The 20,940-nt window shown below is 38.6% G+C and overlaps 2 protein-coding genes and 1 pseudogene across 2 annotated transcripts; all 3 read right to left on the bottom strand.

Moving 5' to 3' along the window:
- Positions 1 to 1,128: 1,128 nt before the first annotated feature.
- On the bottom strand, positions 1,129 to 2,716 carry LOC112200447 (annotated as a pseudogene).
- Positions 2,717 to 3,824: 1,108 nt separating this feature from the next.
- Positions 3,825 to 4,835, bottom strand: LOC112199499 (putative ubiquitin-conjugating enzyme E2 38). The gene has a single exon (XM_024340511.1). The coding sequence runs from the start codon at positions 4,833 to 4,835 to the stop codon at positions 3,825 to 3,827; it is 1,011 nt and encodes a 336-aa protein (XP_024196279.1).
- Positions 4,836 to 9,702: 4,867 nt separating this feature from the next.
- Positions 9,703 to 11,940, bottom strand: LOC112200446 (probable enoyl-CoA hydratase 1, peroxisomal). The gene is made up of 3 exons (XM_024341482.2): positions 11,406 to 11,940; positions 11,029 to 11,311; positions 9,703 to 10,016 (listed from the first exon to the last, which is right to left on the bottom strand). Exons 1-3 carry the CDS (start codon positions 11,819 to 11,821, stop codon positions 9,912 to 9,914), a joined length of 804 nt encoding a protein of 267 aa, XP_024197250.1. The 5' UTR covers positions 11,822 to 11,940; the 3' UTR covers positions 9,703 to 9,911.
- Between the last annotated feature and the right edge of the window lie 9,000 nt (positions 11,941 to 20,940).

The following is a 20,940-nucleotide window of genomic DNA, read 5'->3' as shown; positions in this document are numbered from 1 at the left end:
AGAGAGAATTAAGAGGAAAGGAACTATAAATTGAGATCACAGGGGAGAGAGAGAATTAAGAGGAAGTTTCTGATGAGGAGAAAGATGGACCTGAAATGATGGATAAGGGTCATGGAATGGATGAGACGAAATTATCTATACCAAAAGGCCTCACTATAGACAGGCTTGGCCTTGAAAAATTCAAGGTCCGGGGTGAAGAATGAAATTGGGCCCTTTATATAAAATAATAAAAAAATCAAAAATTGGGCCCTTTATAAAAAATTGCTAGATTTGCTCGATGATTAATGAGCCTTGGGAGTTGTGAATTGAGAGTAAGAAGAGAAGAGTTAGAAGATGAAGAATCTGCGGAATTAAAAGTGTTAAGAGTAACCGGGCTAATCTCCCTTATTCTCTTTTATTGGCCCAATGTTGTATTCCTTCATTTTTGTCGAGCGGCAACAGCTCCTATGTGAACTGCTCTAACCATGCTCTTTTGTCTACTTGCAGGGCCCTATATGTTCCCCTACATGTTGCCACATGTGAATTTCCCAATAATGGACATTCCCTTTAGTCTAGTTGCAGCAGATTTTTGAATTCCTGCTTTTCTCTTAATTTGATTCCCAACAAAAAGAGACTAAGAGAGATTTGAGGCCTGGGCCAGGGCCGGGCTTGACGACAGAGAAGTTGACGACATTATTAACGACAAGTATGAAAGTTATTCAGTAAAAGTTAATTGAGATACTAAAATTATAGTTTACAAATTTAAGGTACTAAAATGTCGAATGACTTAAAATTCAGAGATCGTTTGTGACATTTTCTCTAACAAAAAAAAAAAAAAAAATCTACAGTAACAATTCATCATTCACCACCAAATTCCTTAATTGTTTTACTAAATTTACTTGAGGTCACTTTACCTTTCTCACAACTGAAAACATGGTGTTACACTGTTACTATTGACTTCAAAGATGTAAATACAAAGAAAGTAACCAACTACATAAAATGGATTCAGAATGCATGCTTAGAACTTCAAATTTGAACAGATGAAAGTAAGGTAACAGGGCTGCATCAAACTAACATCAAATACCCAATAACATTGAACCGCCTGTTGACTTGATCTATTCGAAGGGCAAATTGAACTAATTCCCCGCATTATGGGAGCCAATATTCTTACGCTTACGATGGGGACCAGTCCTATTAGCAATTCTACAACTTGGAAGAAGGCTTTTTCGAACTCCGACCAGCTATAAACTCTTGCATCTTCTTAAACTGATCCTTGGTCATTCCATTGTAATATTCACGAGCCCTCTCCTGAAAATTACAGTCACAGAATGCATGTGCATACATCAGTATTTACTAAGAGTCTAAAGTTTACTCGTACGCCAAAATCACATACAGCTGTGAATGACTCACTAACCTCTTCGAAATGCATTTGCTAACAAGGCGATGACTGACAATTCATAAAAAAATTTCTTTTGTTAGAAAACCAGCAATCTTACCATAATTAACCTGCAATAGTTGATTGCTGAAACACTGGTTTGATCTATCTCGTTCCACAACTGACCATATATGAAATAGAACTCATACTCTGCATCTTCAAGTAGCAAAGGCGATGAGCCATCACAATAACTACAAGGTGATGTTAATTTGATAGGACGAATGGAACAGAGTAGTTTTTAAAATGACCATTCCACTGTCCTGACCGTGTGAAACACTGAATCAAGCAAAGAGTGGAATTGGAAAAACATGACCGGAGTATAATTGATCCCAGTCCTATGTACGTTGGTCGAAGTATAATTGATTCCATTTCTATTTCTAAATTTTTTTTGTTCACAATCAAAACATGGAGTTCATTCCATTACTATTGTCATTCCATCACCATTCTCATTCTCATTCCTATCCAATCTCACTCCACCAACGCAACATCAAAAACCACAAAATTAAGTCGAAATTGCAGACCTTTTCTAGTGTAAGAGCATGACGTACCCAGGTCCAACTTAAGCCCATCATTAATAACAGCCTTGTACCTCACCTCCAGGTCCTGGTTATTCTTCACAATGGCCTCTGCTATTTCCCGCCCTTTCTTCAGCAACTCACTCTCCTCCACAACATGGTTCACTAACCCCAACCTCTCACCCACCTCCACCGTTAGCGGCGTCGCCGTCAGTGACACCTCACGCGCTTTGTTGCCCCTATTATCCTCGAAAGCTTCTCAGACAAACCCAGCGACGGAAGTACTCCAAATCTATATTCCAAAATAGCAATAAAATTTACTGTCAACAAAATTCGGATTCGGGCAAGCGATCGCGATTTCGAATCCGCCTGCGACCGCGAAGCCGTGGATGGCGGCGATGATGGGCTTTTTGTATAGCTCTATTTGGGGGCCCGCGGTCTCGATGTCCTTGACGTCGCCTTTGAAAACGTCCTCGGCCACGGTGAGATCGACGCCGGAGCAGAAGGCCCGACCCGTACCCGAAAGAATAATGACCCGGACCGAATCGTCTTGATTCAGGGACTTGATGGCCCGGGCGAGATCGATGATCATAGCCTTGGTCAGCCAGTTAAGCGACTTGGGACGGTTGATCCTGACGAAGGCGATTCCGTCCGGTTCGCGGTTGACGAGAATGAGATTTTCCGGCGTAGATTGTTTCCCGTCCATTTTAGGAAATAGTGTAGTATCCAACTAAATCTAAAAAATTCTACTTATGAATTAGTAATATCTTACAACTTGGAAGACTGGTAATTCTACAACTTGGAATAGGGTTTTACAAATTCCAACCTACTATAAACTCCTGCATCTTCTTAATCTGATCCACCAATCTGCTAATTTTGTTACCATACCAAACCCATAGTCTGTTACGTGAGCTGCAGCACACTAATCTTGACAAGGTGCAGCTCTATATCCACTGATATTGACAAAGTTGTCCATACTACATTAATGCTTTGACAAAGATGTATATGTACACTTCCCAACTATAATATGGGTAGGATAGTTATGGTAGCAGCTCTATAAGAGTAGCATTGTAAATCAGTAAGAGTGTGCTTGAGTATACAGAAATATATTACCAGATTTTACATAGTAAACATGTGCAAGTTGGTGAAAAATGGGTTTCAATTTACAAACTCGATCTATCAATATATATAACAGTATATCAAATAACCTCATAGCTAGTCAACATGCATGTTCAAGTTGCAGAGGCTATATATAAACAACGACAATTCAAAGGGTGGCAGGAGGGAAATAGACCATTTCCATTATCTAAACTGCAAAACCAAGCAAAAGGGTGGAACTGTAATATTATGTGCTCAAATAATAAAATAGATTTCCATTCGTATTTCTACATTTATGTCAACCGAAGTATAGAAATCCATGCCAAATATGCAAATCTCATTCCTATCTCACCCATCGAATCCTAATGACGGTGTTGGCACGAGGGCTTTTGGTACAAACTAGTTTTGTGTGCCACAAATGATGAAAATGCCGCGCATGTTACTTTGGGTCTGGCCAGCAAGTCATAAGGTGATGGAAGGAATCTTAATTTGCTTGATGCATTGAGCAATGCATCGCTCTCTTCAGCTAAGGATTGGGTGTGTGAAGGAAAATATATACCTGAATGTAGAGTGTGTACCAACGTATAAGTACACATCTGCTTGAGTCTATCAATCATACCTGAATGCATTCTAATAAGACTAAGAAAACTGTTGTTTAGTTGATCATAAAGTCCGAAACTGAATATTAAAAATAGAAAAAGGATCCCAAGTATGAGAATTGCAATAATACTGAACCAATGGAGTACCAATATCAGTTTCCCCTCGGGTTATCTCTGCAAACATGCAGTCACCTAAACTTACTTTCTACATACTACTACTACAACAAAAGCTACAGAGGCCAAAAATGCAGCGGACAATAACCGGCCCGGAGTAAAGGCCGGCTTAGCTTTCTTCTTCACTTGATCTGCAAACTTCGTCGAACTCCTCTCTGCCATCAATTCCTTGACTGGATTGTTTTTCCGAGAAGTAAATTCCTTGACCGGATTGTTCTTTCGAGAAGCCTCATTCTTTTTAAAAGCCTCAACCAGCTGTGGGTACAACTGCTCCATCGACTCCTTGAACTTCCTGGAATGTTTCACAAGGTAAACCGAAGACGGGCTTGCCTCAGTCTCCTTGCTGTAATAGCCGACTTTCGCATAAGCCTTGCACGCTCTCAGAATCCCACTCGCTCTTCCACGAAAATGGTCGGCAGTGAAAGCCTCAAAATTCTTGGGTGGATTTCGGAGCAAATACAACGTTGACTTGCATGTTGAAATAAACGCGTCCCCACTGTATATTTGGGACTCATCCTTCATGCCAAACCACCGGTTGAAAAACCCAGTACCCGGTTCATTAAAGTAAGGCTTGTCGTTGAGAACAAGCGCTTGGATCGACACCAAAACTTGGAGGATGGTGGATTGGGATGAGTCCCACCCCGGGCCAAACCACGTGTTGAGTAGGCTCAAGCAAACATATCCAGTCTCGTACAGATTAGGGTTAAGCCGCAATCCGTGCGAGCGGTAATGAACCTTTGGTGGTTCGTTCGGATAGTTATCCGGGAACTTGATGTCGAAGAAGAAGAGTCCGCCCTCGTAGGGTGTGCCTTCTGCTCCGACAATCACAGCCCTGAGGAGGTCGACACGTGTCTCGTACGTGCGCACGTATATGGTTTCCGGGAGATCCTTCTCCAAAATTCTCCACTCGCGCGTGATCTTCTTATAGACCGTACTGTCGATGAAACGACATTTACTGTCCGAGTACTGGTGGTCTGAGTGGTCCATAACGACGTCAAACTGCTTGAACGACGGTTTGGTGTTGACGGAGGCCATCGTTGCTTCTAGGGTTCTAGCAGTCGAAGGGAAGAGGCGGGCCTGATATCTATTGGTTGGGTGCTTAATGGAGCTTTGTTCTAGTCCAACAGAAAATAACGGCAATGAATTTCTCTTCTATGATTTCAATATTGATTTTTTTTTTTAAGGAGCATCTATATATAGAGGATAGAAGTATAAAATCATGGAGTACAGGGAATCCTACTCTAATTAAGATTAGGAATCTAAAACATTCTTCTCCTATTATAACAATGGAAAGTAATCCTAATTTAGTAAGAATACATAAATTGAATATCCTTCAACATCTTCAATATTGATTAGCCTAAAGTAGAAATGAGAAACACTAACCACCACAGGTGGTCAAGTTGGTAAGAGCCTCCAGGTGTGGAACCCCCACACCCAGGTTCGAATCCCGCCGATGCTTAGAAAGCTTTTGAGAACACCGTGTGATTGACAAATCAAAAAAAGGAATGAGAAACACTATCAAACATGTCCAGATATAACATAAAGAGAAAAAGTCACAAACAGTCCCCCCCAAGTTTGGGGGGAGCCCCCAATTCAGATTTTAAAAGATTTTGTTTGAGTTTTTATAATCCATTGATTTACTTAATCCAGGAATTGTTTAAATTCTATATGGACTCTGATTGATTATAATGAATTGATTTACTAGTATTTGTTTATATTTTACAAGTCCTTATGATGTTTTTGGTTGGTTAATTTTTTTTTTCTTTCTTCTTCTTTAAAAGCAATGGATGTATGGATCCAACTATAATGCTATATCAGTGACAAAAAGTATGTGTGTGTGTGTGTGTGTATATATATATATATATATATATATCCTATCTAGAGCGGAGCTCTGCTTTGAAATTAACTTGTGAAATTAGAGTTTTGGGTCACTTTTCGGTCGCATATCTACATCTCGATCGTTCAGTTTTTAGATGCTAGTGTATAGATCATCTCTGCAAATTTTCAGCCAAATTGATGATCGTTAAAGTATCTAACTCACTTAAACCAATGGACGGACTGAATCTGTCAACCTGAACCGTACTAGCTTTAAGGCAGTTATCAATGCCTTAACGATCATCATTTTGGCTGAAAATTTACAGAGATGATCTATACACTAGAGTGTACCTAAAAACTGAACGGTCGAGATGTAGATATATATGCGACCGAAAAGTGACCAAAAACTCGAACTTCATACGTTAATTTCAAAGCGGATCTCCGCTCTGGATAGGATCGGTGTATATATATATATATATATATATATATATATATATATACAGATCTTATCCAGAGCGAGGCATCGCTTTGAAATTTCAGAGCGAGGTTAAGGTTTAGGGTCACTTTTCGGTCGCATATCCACATCTCAACCGTTCAGTTTCTAGGTACTAATGTATAGATCATCTCTACAAAATTTCAGCCAAATTGATGGTCGTTAAGGCATTGATAACTGCCTTAAAACTAGTACGGTTCAGGTTGGACAGATTCAGTTCGTCCATTGGTTTAAGCGAGTTAGATACCTTAAAGACCATCAATTTCGTTGAAATTTTGCAGAGATGATCTATACATTAGTACTTAAAAACTGAACGGTTGAGATGTGGATATGAGACCGAAAAGTGACCCTAAACCCTAACCTCGCTCTGAAATTTCAAAGCGATGCCTCGCTCTGGATAGGATCTCTATATATATATATATATATATATATATATATATATATATATATATATATATATATGGGGCAATCTACCATTCTTTATGTTGTGTGTTATATGAATAATAAAAGAAAACTAATAAACCAAAATGTTATACAAAAAATAAAGTAGTAAACTAATGACATAATTTATTTCATATCTAATCTACAAAAGAAACATGTGTGTATGTAACGGCCTATTATGGTTTTAGATGAATATATGTATATATATCGGCACCCGGCTTCGGGTTTGATTAAAAAAAAAGAAACATGTGTGTATGTATCATCTTAACAATACCATTGAGGCTTCTAGAGCTATAGTGATAAAAAAAAAAATTATTAGATGTGAGTAGAGGCAGGGACATAGGAGGATAGTGAGAAGATAGGTCTATAACAAAATAGATGAGTGTCACCTATCTCTTTTTTTTTTTTTTTTTTTGGGTGAAGAGCTTCTTCATTTTTTGAGTGAGAAAGAATCCATCAAAATCTCTTGAGAAGTGGTTGAATTGTTTGAGTTTTGATATGTATAAAAAGCACTATAAAATCCTTCAAAATACAACATTTAATGAAATCTTTAAAAATCCGTATACTTTTGAATATCTACATATTTGAATGGATAATTTTAAATCTTAATTGAATATATTAAGATTTTAAAGGATTGTTTAAAATCTCAATTGAATTCCCATAGACTTCAAAATACAAAAAAATCTTTTAAACTCTTAAATGAATACATTCCCCTTAAGTAATTCAACAATTTTTTTTTTTTTTAAATAAAGGGCTGGTGCAGCTGCCCTCAAGCCATGATAAATGAAACTGTCGAATACAAGAGAGGGGGGGGGGGACATTGAGCCTAAACCCCTTATTATAATAAGCATTTAAAGTATTTTTCGAAATAATATCAGAAATCTCTACAGAAGACTTGTATTCTAATAAGCACCAACTAGCAAAGAGTGCACAATTAGCTACTCTATTTACTTTAACATATCAATGACATAGCGGAAAGATAACTCGATATGTAACCCGATTACAACATAGCATAATTACCAGCTTCAGCATAGCTTTCCTCCTATGTTGCCGCCGAAAAGTAAATCCGACAACACTTGATCTCACCCTGCCACTAGGCGGCATCGCCCATTTGACGAAGCAAAGAACTCACCACCGACCTCGAGCAGACAAGGCACATAGAGTGCATACACAGGCACACAACCCGATTAGTCATACACAATAAATGTAGGAATTTATTGGTCGCATAAAGCGCATCCAACCTAAAGAACATAAAAGTAAAAAAACTTCAGGAAATAAAATAGCTTGGGCAGGACCCAAAAAATGGGCCCAAACCCTATCATAGACCCATGAAGCCAAGATATTCCAGCCACAGATTAGGGCCCAGCCCACTTCCGAACCAGCACTAGCCTTGGGTCGCCGAAAACGTAGGCCAAGGATGCTGCCACGCCACCATCTCGTAGGAACCACCGTCCCGTTATAGGCAGCATGCCAGTCGCTGCCTACTGACTGTGCCTCGATCATCCCCACCACGCTGGTAAGAAAGGTCGCCTCTCCCAAGCACCCACGTAGCTGTTCCAAAACAGCCAAACAAGATAGGAACAAGCCGATGTAGCCTGAGCATAACAAGAACCCACTGCTCCGCCATCCACTCAACATCCCCAGGTAACCTCTCCTCCCACCGTGTGTACTCCGATCTTGGGAAGATCGACTCCAGCATCGCACGCCAGTCTCTTGCTCGACGCTACCCTTCCCCGGCCGGGCCTCCAACAGATCTGGATAGCGAACTCAGCACCATACAACCCTCACTTCGACTAGGCATACACCAGTACCAGCCATCGCCTGACACGATGTCCATGTTGGCCCGTCCGACGACGCCGCCGCGAGGGCGTGCCGTCTGACCGGGCATACACTGCTCAAGTCGACCAGTCGCCGCCTAGGGTTTGAGTTTTTTTAGAGAACTCAAAAAGAGAAAATAGTAATTCGACACTTTAATACCTTAGGTTTGTAAACTATCACTTTAATACTTTAATTAATCTTTTCCGCTTTAGTTTCATACCTATGGTTAGAAATGGTGTCAACGTAAAATAAATGAGGAGGATATTTTCGTTTTAACATGGTATCTTTTCGTTTTATCCTATCCATTTTTTCTCCAGCTCGTCTCTATTCTATTGAAATCTCTGCGGCTCGTCTCCAACAATATATTGAATTTAATTAAAGAGGAATAAGATTGAATTCAGTCTATCAGTTCTCTTCATCAACCACATGAAAATCTCAAAAAAGGGTAAGAGAAAGAGTTAGAACTTAGAAGCAGCAAATATGAATCTCGCAGTCATCTGGGAAATTGCACAGATATTGGGTACCAGACGAGAGGGAGGCAGAGAAGCCATGAAGAAGGAAGTGCTAAAATTTCAATGATCCCAACAATTAGACTTGAAATTGATCAATAAAGATGAATAAGAGTGAGAAATAGAGCCTAAAATAATGGGAATTTGATAGGGAGAGAGATTAAACTATTTTTTTTTTCCTGGGAAACTCAGAAGCTTTCCTGGCTAGAGATATGGGTGAAGTGATAAGAGAACACAACCATCACTCTCTAGCCAAAAAAAAACCATTGTTTGGATGGAGAACAGAGTCCCAAATCTTTTTCTTTAATTAGTAGTACTTAAAGAGCAAAGGAACTGTAAATTGAGATTGCAAGAGAGGGGGGAGAGAATTAAGAGGAAAGGAACTGTAAATTGAGATCGCAGGGTAGAGAGAGTTAAGATGAAGTTTCAGATGAGGAGAAAGATGGACTTGAAATGATGGATAAGAGTCAAGGAATGGATGAGACGAAATTATCCATACCAAAAAGCCTGACGACAGAGAAGTTGACGGTATTATTAACTTATTAACGACGGGTATGGAAGTTATTCAGTCAAAGTTAATTGAGATACGAAACTTATAGTTTACAAATTTAAGGTACTAAAGTGTCGAATAACTTAAAATTCGGAGATTGTTTGTGACATTTTCTCTAACATAAAAAATAAACTTCTACAGTAACAATTCATCATTCACCACCGAATTCCTTAATTGTTTTACTAAATTTACTTAAGGTCACTTTACCTTTCTCACAACTAAAAACAGGGTGTTACACAAGATGTAAATACAAAGAAAGTAACCAACTACACACAATGGATTCAGAATGCATGCTTTAGAATTTCAAAATCTGAAAAGAGGAAAATAAGGTAACAAGGCTGCAGTTAACTAACACCAAGTACCCAATAACATTGAACTGCCTGTTAACTTGTGATCTATTAGAAGGGCAAATTGATCTAATGTCCAGCATTATGGGAGCCCAATATTCTTATGCTTACAATGGAAAACAAGTCCTATTAGCAATTCTACAACTTGGAAGAAGGCCTTTTCAAAGTCCGACCGGCTATAAACTCTTGCATCTTCTTAAACTGATCCTTGGTCATTCCATTGTAATATTCATGAGCCCTCTCCTGAAAATAACAGTCACGGAATGCATATACATGCATCAATATTTCATATTGTCATGAAGAAGAACAGCTACTGGCAAAGCAACAAGGGCATAACAACACTACATACGGTTTGATGCAGCTTCCAGAATTTGCTTTTCACATTCTTTCAGTATATAGGAACATATAGAAGCATACTAAGAGTCTAAAGTTTACTCGTACGCCAAAATCACTTACAGCTGTGAATGACTCACTAAACTCTTCTAAATGCATTCGGTAACAAGACGATGACTGACAATTCATATAAAAAATTCTTTTGTTAGAAAACTAGCAATGTTACCATAATTTTAATTAAAACCTACAATAGTTGATTACAGAAAAACTGGTTTGAATGTGAACACCCGACTGGCCAATATATCTCTTTCCACAACTGACCAACAAATAGAACTCATACTCCGTAATCTGTATGCGTCTTCAAGTTGCAAAGGCGATGAACCATCACAATGACTATAAGGTGATGTTTGATTGGACGATTGGAAAAAAGTAGCTTTTAAAACAAGACTGTTCACATTGAATCAAGCAAAGAGTGGAATTGGAAAAACATGGAGTATAATTGATTCCATTCCTATTTTGGTTAAGTATAACTGATTCCATTCCTATCTCTAATTTTTTTGGTTCACAACCAAAACATGGAGTTTATTCCATTACTCGTGTCATTCCATCACCATTCTCATTCTCATTCCTATCCAATCTCACCCCACCAACCAAACATCAGCTCAATCATAGCGGAACATCTTTTGTTTTCCAGATATTCAAAGAAACACCATCTCATGGTGAGAAGTAATATGGTAAAATTCAACAAATATCTCATTACACCAACCAAACATGACCCGATGTCCTAGCAATGTCATGTCTTCCAGAATTCCAAACTAAACTATATTCACTAAAAGTTAGTATGTATAAAACCCAGGAAAAATGAGCAATTGAGATGCGGTACAGACCGTACAGGACACAAAACTAGGTTGAAATTACATACCTTTTCTAGTGTAAGAGCATGACCCAGGTCCAGCTTAAGCCCATCATTAATAACAGCCTTGTACCTCAACACCAGGTCCTGGTTGTTCTTCACAATGGCCCCAGCTACTTCCCGCGCTTTCTTCAGCAACTCACTCTCCTCCACAACATGGTTCACAAACCCCAACCTCTCACCCACCTCCGCCGTTAGCGGCGTTGCCGTCAGCGACACCTCACGCGCTTTGTTGGCCCCTATTATCCTCGAAAGCTTCTGAGACAAACCCCACGACGGAAATATCCCAAATCTATTCCAAAAATAGCAATGAAAATTCACCGTCAACGAAATTCGGATGCGGGTCGGAATGGATCCGAACCGAAAGAACAGGAATTCAAACTGACCTGGCATGAGTGTCGATGAACTTCGCTCCTTTAGCGGCGACGATGATGTCGCAGGCGAGCGCGATTTCGAATCCGGCGGTGACCGCGAAGCCGTTGATGGCGGCGATGATGGGCTTTTTGCACCGCTCCATTTGGGCCACCGGGTCGGCCTCGATGTCCTTGACGTCGCCTTTGAAAACGTCCTCGGCAGCGGTGAGATCGACGCCGGAGCAGAAGGCCCGACCCGCACCCGACAGAACAATGACCCTGACCGAATCGTCTTGATTCAGGGACTTGATGGCCCGGGCGAGATCCGTGATCATAGCCTTGGTCAGCGAGTTGAGCAACTTGGCACGGTTGATGGTGACGAAGGCGACTCCGTCCGGTTCGCGGTCGACGAGAATGAGATTTTCCGGCGAAGATTGTTTCCGGTCCATTTTTACAAGTACGAAGTTGAATAGTGATAAGGATCGATTTTAATGAGAGTTTTGAAGTGCGTGCGTGGATGCCTTGAGCCGCCAAAACTTATGGGTATTGGCCGTATGGCAGCTAAAATGAGCTATAGCTACATTATGACTATATATGGCTATATGGCTTGGAGGCTACAAATAAGTAGCAAACCAATTAATCGTCCTTATGTGAAGGTGACTGGAGGCTACAAATAACTGTTTTTGAAATTAATTGTTGGACTTGGGATCCAGATCCTGTGAGAGGTTTGATTCTTTATGGATTTTTCCCTTCACTTCAGAACAATAGTTTTGAGCTTGATTATTTGGTGGATTAATGAATTCTACGTATACTGTATGAGTCTCTGTATTAATGTGTTGTGAGTGGTATAATTGCGTGCTTATAGACGAGCATTTCGATTTGTGCTGGGGGCGAGTATAATATGGATCAATCTGCTACTTTCTTCTTTAAAGTAGTCCATAGTTGTTTAATTCACAACTCTCAAGATCATGATAATAATTCCCACAATCTTGTTGGTAATTATTTTGGGAATGCAGCAGATTTTCCTTCGACTTTAATTTGCTCAAATTCACATAGTTGTTTTTGAGTTGCCCTATACTACTCATGTAATAGGACAACACCTACTAGTGTGTTCTACATTAGTTCTAGCTTCAAGCCAAGCTCATCCATTATCAATGGATATGCGGATTTTGATAAAAATCTGGTCTATTGACAAGTTCCCTACACAAGGTGGGATAATTAAAATATGGGTTAATTCCTGTGACGCAGTCGGATTGATAACTAGGTTTACCAGCAATAAACCTAAGCAAACGATTCTGGAGTCCACCAGAGATAAAAGAGAATAATCTCAATATATTGATAAAAGATGATAAGATGCCTTCTGCAGCCGCTTGCGGCTGCATAAATAAGAGAAAAGTACCCTAGGGCGACTAACAACGAAACCCTAAGGCCCATGGATAAAAACGAAAACAATCCAAAAATAACTAAGAAAACCAAAAACGGGTAAAATAGAAAAATGCCATTTTGAGGCCCTAAACGATCCCGAAAGCCCGAAAAAGGTCACACGTCGTGGCATAGCGACGAGTTTGCTTTCTGGCGCGATTCCCTTTCCGGAAAGCTAAAGTGCGTCCCGATCGGACTCCGGAGGCCCATTTCACGTCTACTAGTCCCTTTTCGGTTTCCACCCTTAGCACGATCCAATTGTTCTTGAAATTGGACCGCTATCTGTTCTACATCATCCTGTTTATCCATAAATCACATGTATTTTGCCCACTTGCACCAACAAGTTTGTATTGTGCCAATTTACACAAATTTTAGAGGAAAAGACCTATAGGGGTAGTATTTTCTAAACTAGTGCCTAATATGTCCTATGCTGACTTTTGGGTTTAACATTTGCTTTTTCTTAGGAAAACCTGTTCACACTCTTGAAAAAAACAAAACTAGCCTTCAACATGCCCAAATTTTTCACCTACGGCTCCCTGCCTAACGGTTACTTTAACAGGCGGAATCACTGCTGCTTGTTTCTATCTTAAGCTGACGCAATTTTTTCTAAGAAACAGAAAATTTAAGCAAAAAATAGTACAGGAATAGAGGCGGAAACAGATATGAATTTTTAAAACAACAAACTAAAGTTTAAAACATAATTGACAAGGTGGATGAGCAATCTGAAATTATTTATTCAAACATAATTTACAGACTAAAATTCAGAGCCTCATTCTCAGGTAAACAGCTAAGAAGTTGTTTAGCTATTCATTAGAATGATTACAAATACTTACTTGTAATGAAAGCACACTACTTCACACTAAACATGAAGAGAAGAGCACACTGCTACTATGGCTTTCTTACTTCTTGAGAGAATATGATTCTTCTCAATTTTTCTAATCTAGAACTGATATGGAAATTTTCGAATTTAGAACTGCTAAGCCAATTTTCGAATCTAGAACTGCTAAGCCAATTTTCGAATGCCTTCCTAAAGAAGCTAAAGCTCCTTATATAGGGAGCGGAACTCAAACTACAATTCAAAACAACAAAATGTACAGAACGACTCCGTGATTTCCTGCCTTCCTAAGTGCTCCTACTGGTGGAGGTCGGACGGGGAAAAGCAGATTCCTTTAGGTGAAATGTTTTTCACCTGTCTTTTTGAAAAGCAAAAGCAACTTTTGGGAAAAGTCCAAAAGTACTTTCGGTGCTTTCTACACCTGCTGCTTCACATGTTCTCATCTATTTCTGAATTGTGACCAAGGACAAATGAGTCGTTATCTGCCTGGGCCATATGAGCAGTTGTTGCATTATCTTCGACATCTGTATCTACATACATCTTGTAGTGGTTGTCTGTTTCAAGCTTTTCAACCCACTGTAAGCATGCCAGTGTCGAGTCTATCTCCTTTCTTGTGAGAGATAAGAAAAGGTCACTGCTAACTACATCAGGATGATCATAAGCAGTGATAATTTTTTTTTCTCCTGCTGCCAGGAAAGTGTTCTTGGTGTCTTCAAAGATGATCTTCTTGATATACTCCAATGACATGACCTTCATCCATGGAATGCTTGAGTTTGGCTGGCCATTGTAAGCAACACAGGCGGGCTGAAGATATCTTCTTTGAATGATCCTCACATAATGATAAGGAGAAATATATTCAACTTCACCGTTTGTTTTCTGAATCCATTCTGGTGGGGTGGATATGAACTTCAGTCTCAGCATACAGTCATTTTTTCTGACATTCTTGACTGTGTTGACAATTATAGGGGGCAGTCCCTTGAGATCATCATTCGTTTTAGTCCATAGACAAAACCATTTTCAACAAGCCAAAGCCTGTGTTCTTGAGGATGTTCACTCTGAACATTGACTAAGTATCTTCCAACATATGGTCCAGCAATAATGAAGAGAGTTGGAGGGATACAGACCTCAGAATTGTGTCTTCCTATTAGATTATGGAATTCGTGCCAATCTGATTCTTTTAGTGCTATGATAGGAACTCTAGCACTTTTTGGATCTTCAAGGAAGTGAATTTTTTCACTTCGAACAGCACTCTGCTGTGTATGAACTTCTTCAAACTGTGGCCTACCATTTTCATGGAGCTCTTCTGCTAATGCAAATAGATTTGGGAACATGATGCCACTGTTTCTTTCCTGAAAGGCGAATAAGATGTTATCTAGGATTGCCTTCTGCTGGTAAGCGAGTCTCCTTCCAGTTCTGAACACAGGATGATCAAATGTTTGAAGTTCATAATTAAAAACATTTATTACTCCAGTTCTAGTTGGTTTGCTTTTGCCAAAGCAACAGCCATCAATGGCCTTGATGAGCCTTTACCGTCTGCTGTTTGAGACGGGCTAGCCAATCCTTTACCCTGGGATTGATCAATTGTGGCTAGTCCTTTTGGACCTAGCAGGAATCTTTTGATGATTTTTTCTTTAGGATCCTCAGCAGGTTCATGTTCTTTCCCAGGTCTTCTGCTTCTGGGATTACGACATTCGTCGTCATCTTTTCGACTGATGGCCAGTTCTCTGGTTAAGGCGTCTGGAAGATAGTTCTTATTTCCTGCAATTAATTCAACATTATAATCATATTGGTTAAGAAATAATTGCCAATTTGCTAGTCTTCCTCTATCAGCAGCTTTATCAAGTTTAAAATTTTTGAAATTCTTTACTCTAGTACAATCAGCAGCTGAAGAATTTAAAATTGTTTTCTTGACAATTTAAAATTGGAGCAGAGGGAGATTTTTGCAGAGATTTTTTATCTGCTTCACAATTTTCTCATTATCTGTAGTGAAGTTCCATTTTCTCTTGGAACTTTTCTTAGGAGATAACATTGCTGTTAGTCCTGAGATTTTGGGAATGAAGTCTCTCCCATAGTTTATGACTCATAAGAATCTCTCTAGACTCTTAGCATCAGGAATTCTATCTGGGAACTTCCAGATCTTTTCAAGGATGTGAGGTTGGAGTTTTATTATTCCATTCTTGATGTTTATTCCTAGGAAATCAACTTCATCGAGGATAAAGAAGATTTTCTTTTCTCCTAGGATAATTCCATGCTGAACTATCTGCTTTACAACCTCGTGGAGGTGTTTCATGTGTTTTTCTCTGTTTTTGGAGAAGACAAAGATGTCATCAATGTAGACAACGCAGAACTCCGCAACATGTTTGAAGATGTTGTCCATTTTTCTTTGGAAGATTGGGGGAGCTTGCTTTAAACCAAAAGACATTACTAACTATTCGTAATGGCCTTGTGGTGTTCCAAATGCAGTGAGAGGAACACTCTCAGGATGCATCTTGACTTGCCAAAAACCCGACTTTGCATCGAATTTTAAAAATATTTTAGCTCCTCTGATCTGGTTGATCAACACTCTTACTTGAGTAATTTGATAACCGTCTTTGACAGTCTTCTTGTTGACATCTCTGTAGTCAATCACCATTCTAGCTTTTCCTCTGAGGTTTTCTGCGTGGTTTCTCACGTAGAATGCTAGAGCATGATGAGGGCTAGTGGAAGGTTGAATTAATCTCTTGTTCAGGAGATCTTCAATATCTTTTCTGAATTCTTTTTTATCTTCCTCTTTGTACTGAGGAATGGCTTTGACATGACAGATGACATTCATATCATGTAATCTCAATTCACAGACCACTGGGTCTTTTTCCCAAAACTTCTGAGGGTCTACATCGATGTTCTGTTCGAGTAGTTTCTTGATTTTCTCAAGAGTGAGAATTTTTTGAGACTTAAGCTTATTCTGGAAGTGCTTGAGGTTATGCTCATGAATGAAACTAGCTTCTTCATCTGTGCTAGTTGTTTCTTCTTCTTCTTCTGAAGATAATTCTTCAACAAGTAGTTCTCCTTGTTGTTTGATTTGGAGGATGGTTTCAAATTTGGGTTTGTAGGAGGTAAGATCACCACTATTCTGTTGCAATTTTTGATATTGTGTAGTAAAGTTTGGTCCAACTACACTTTTGGCTTGAGTAAGCCTATCTGCCCAATACACCCTTTCTCCTTTTTTGAAGCCTATCGCTTCTTCATCTTGGATGAATCTCTGTTGGAGAATAAAATCATTTCCCAACAAGAAATCTGATCCTTGGCCTTCAGATCGCCAAACATTATGGATGATAAATGTTCCTCCACCAATGGTGATATGAACAGTTTTTGCTACTTTATTCATCGTAAGATGGCTTCTATCAAACGTAACACCAGTAGCTGTTCTTTTCTTATCTTCTTTTCAAAGTTCTTCTGGAATTGCAAATCTCTTTGCAATTGTAAATCCCGATCCATTGTCTACAAATGCATGTAGATGATATTTTTTATGATCAGGGAATTTGAGTCCAATCTCTATGTAGTTGTTGTATCTACTAGTAGAGACGACTTTCGATTGTTGTAGCTCATTTTCTTGAGCTCGTTCCTGAGGTGTGAATGGTTTACATTCTTCTGGAACATTTTCTGGTATTTCCACCAGTTCAATGGTTGCATCGAGTCTTTCTTCCTCGATGTTTTTTTCCTTTTCTTTTGAGGAAGATGGTTCCATAATTTCTTGGAACTTAGTTTCTACTTCTTTCTCTTTTTTCTCAGAGAAATATTCTTCATACTCTTGTTCTACCAATTGGCTGACAAGGCCATTTTTGGTCTTTCTTCTTGCGTCTGCTATGAAGCATTCTTTGTGATAAGTCTTTTTAGACCTTTCACAGAACATAGGAAATCCATTCTTTTTGTGACATAGGCAGTAGTCACAAATGAATGTACCAGGATTCACCTGGTAAGAAGACGTTATTGCCTCCGTCTTTCTTTCTTTCCAGTTTTTGACATGTAGAACATTCATCTGTCTAGATTCCAAGTACTCTACTTTAGAATCTATTTCAGAATCAGATGATTCTTCTTCTTCAGATCAGGCAGAGTAAACTGATATGTCGTTATCTTCATCATCAGAATAGACTATTTCATAGCCCTTCATGTTTGTGTTTCTACTATAGGCTCATATCTTTCAAATAGAGCTTTAGTAGATGTTTTACCCTTTTCTGGGCATTCATTGGCATAGTGCCCTTCAGCTTTACATAACCAACATCTGCAAGCTTTCTTGCTTGGTTGTTGTTTATGCTGATGACTATTCTTCTTTTTCTTGAAGAATTTCTTTTTAGGATTTTCATCCTGTTATTTCTTGAAGTTGGAACTTTTCTTGAATTTCCAATCTCTTTTTTTATTACTCTTTTTGAATTTTTTAGAGTAACATTTTTCTTTTCTTTTTCTGTGGGACTTGGATTCATGACATCCCCAGTTGGTTGGCATATCCAGTATTCCATAACAGAAATTTTCAACTCCTTTAAGTTGTTTCTTGGCCATCTTTGCTCTAAGATTGGCTTTGCATTATTCTTTCAGTAATTGCCTAATTCTGTCGGCAATTCCTCCAACTGAAAATCTTTCAATTGGTTTTTCAGCTATGCTTCCTCTCACAGTTGTTCTCCATGGTTCAGGGAGTTTCCTGTGCAACAGGTTTACTAGATCAGTATTTTCTAGTTCACCAATTGTACAATAATATTCTTGAAATTCATTCAAGTATTCTTCAAAATATCTCATGTCACAAATTTTGAGAGCATAGATATTTGATTTGGCCGTTTCTTTAGCCTTCTCACTCAGATTTGAGAGATCTCCACAGAACTGATCGTACAGGGGTACTGCAAAATCATACGGAGATTTTGAATATTTTATCTCTTCTAGCCAGTCTTTCCCTCTCGCAGTCTCTTTGAAAGAGAAGTAATACTTTTTTGCTACTCCAGTGAGAGTAGTTTCATAATACACCTGAAGATCTGGTGCTTCAAATTTTCCAAGGGTTAGAGCAAAAGCCATCATCAGGCTATCAACCCATTGGTCAAGAGTTTTTCTTTTGTTTAGAGCTTTGTCTAGATTTAGCCGGATACCATGAGAAGAAATTGGTACTCTGGGTATATTGTCTTCTGGAACAAATCTTTGAGAATTTTTTTCTCCATTTTTGCCCGTAGAGGCTTTCTGAAAAGGAAGTTTTACTTTTCCTTTCTCTCTTGTGATGACTATTTTGGAATTGGAGCTTTCTCCTTCTTCTATTTCAATATCCTGATAGGGAAGGAGTTTTCTTTCCTTTCCTGGTTTGAACTTTTTCATTTCTTCGATTAGGTTTTCTAATTGTTCAGGATTTTCGCAGGACTCTGCTTCATCATAGAGATCATAGAGCTTTTGTGCTCTAAGTATATTGACTGGTCTGTTCAGATCAGCTTCTAATTCTTCTTCAGTGATGGACTCTGAGGGTTCTTCAGAGTATTTAGTACCACTAACACGAGCTTCTCCAATGTTTGTAGCTTCTTCTGAGAAGATTGTTGTTTATCCTGACTTTTTCAAGACAGACGTCACTTTTTCTATGATCGTCGAATTTTAGACTGATATCTCCAGTCTTTCTGCTTTCATAGATTACCGCTTTGGCATTTTCTGCTGGTTTTTTCGGACAAGAAAATTTCCATTCAATAGGAAAAGTTACTTCATTCCAAGTAACCTTATAAATTTGTTGTGAATGGTTTTTTTGGCTGGTGAGGAAACCAGTAGTAAGACCTGGGATATTTGATATCCTTGTCTTTGGTTCTACTATGGTACTCATCAGTTTATAGTATATTCTGTATACTATTGCCAGTTCTTGCATATCTTTTTTCATGGATATGTCATCTGTCTTGACTCTCAGTCTTAAACAGTGAGCTACATCTTTCAAGCTGGTTGAGAAATTTGGGAAGCAATTGAAATAAGCCACTTGATTGCATAAAGATGCCTCAAGGGTTCCCAACAAACTAGCTTGAAAATCTATTAGCCTATTGTCTTGTAAGACACATAGGACTGAACAGTTTATGCCTTCTCGAGCCAGAAGTTTTATGCCTACTTGGACTGCTCCAAAATGCATAAATTGATAATTTTTTGTTCTTGCTCGGGCAACTCCTGCAAGAGTGATCATTAGTAGATCAGTTTCTCCTGTAGTGGAGGGGGTTGTAAATTCCAATAATTTGAAGTGATGGCTATCCATCAGGTCAAACGTTCCCCTTTTGTAAATTTGTTTGAAATCTAACTTTGGAATTGAGGAGTTTTTTTACCTCATGTTCGATTTCATTGTATTCAAATTCTTCAGCATTTAGGATTTGTACTCCTTTCTTTTTCTCGAATATGCTCATCATCTTGACATCTCATACTTCTTTCGGGTTTTCATACCGAATACTAGTTTGACTAGTAGATGGTCCAAGAAAAATCATGTTTGGAACATGATTCTTCTCATGTTTTTATAATGGTTTAAATCCATTAGTTTTCTTTGATTTTACTGTAGGCACTTTCTTGTCCTTCAGCATATTCTTCATAGAATCCAACGTTTTTTGCTGTTCAGTGATTTTTCTACTAACATGTGTTAGCTTTTCTTCTTCCGTTTTTGGAAGTTCCTTGATATAATCTAGTTTATTTTTCAATTTTTCTAATTGGTAGATTATAGCAGGTAGTTTGTCTAGATGATCTTGACATCTAGATAATTCCTTCAGTAGGATTTGATGTTTCTCATCAGAGGATTTCAGTAGAGAATTCAACTTCTCTAATAGTAAATCAGATATTGTCTCCATTGGGGATTCCCCTTTTGAGCTATTTTACAAGCTTTGATATCAGTGAGGAGCGTATCTAACCAATGCTCAAATAATCAAGAGGTTTTTGTTCCTCTTGAAGAGTTTATGAGATATCTTCAATCTCTTGTTCACTTTTATAGATTCTTGTTTGTAATCTATAGATGATATCCCAATAATTGGGAGTGTCTCTGTTGAGAGTATCTCTAAAGTTTTTCAACTTTCTCAGCTTTTCTTTTTCTTTTTTTAGTTCTTTGCTAGTATTGTTACAAATAGCAACTAACTCAAGTCTGTCAATAACTGAAATTATGAATAGTAAAGCTAACTGTCTACCTTTGAATATAGAGGATGAAATATAGCTGTAATTATAGTCTAGACAAATAATTCAAGATGGGCCCACCACGCTTTATCAAAAAATAATAAGGAAGTAATATAAAAGAAAAGGATGATGGAGAGGGGTATTAGTGGGATGAATAGTGAGAGGTTTTGAAAAATAGGGGAAAAAGTT

Source organism: Rosa chinensis, chromosome 4, assembly GCF_002994745.2.
Source record: "Rosa chinensis cultivar Old Blush chromosome 4, RchiOBHm-V2, whole genome shotgun sequence".
Lineage (NCBI taxonomy): Eukaryota > Viridiplantae > Streptophyta > Magnoliopsida > Rosales > Rosaceae > Rosa > Rosa chinensis.
The sequence above is the reverse complement of the archived record's forward strand: the minus strand, read 5'-3'. Positions and strand labels throughout refer to the sequence as shown.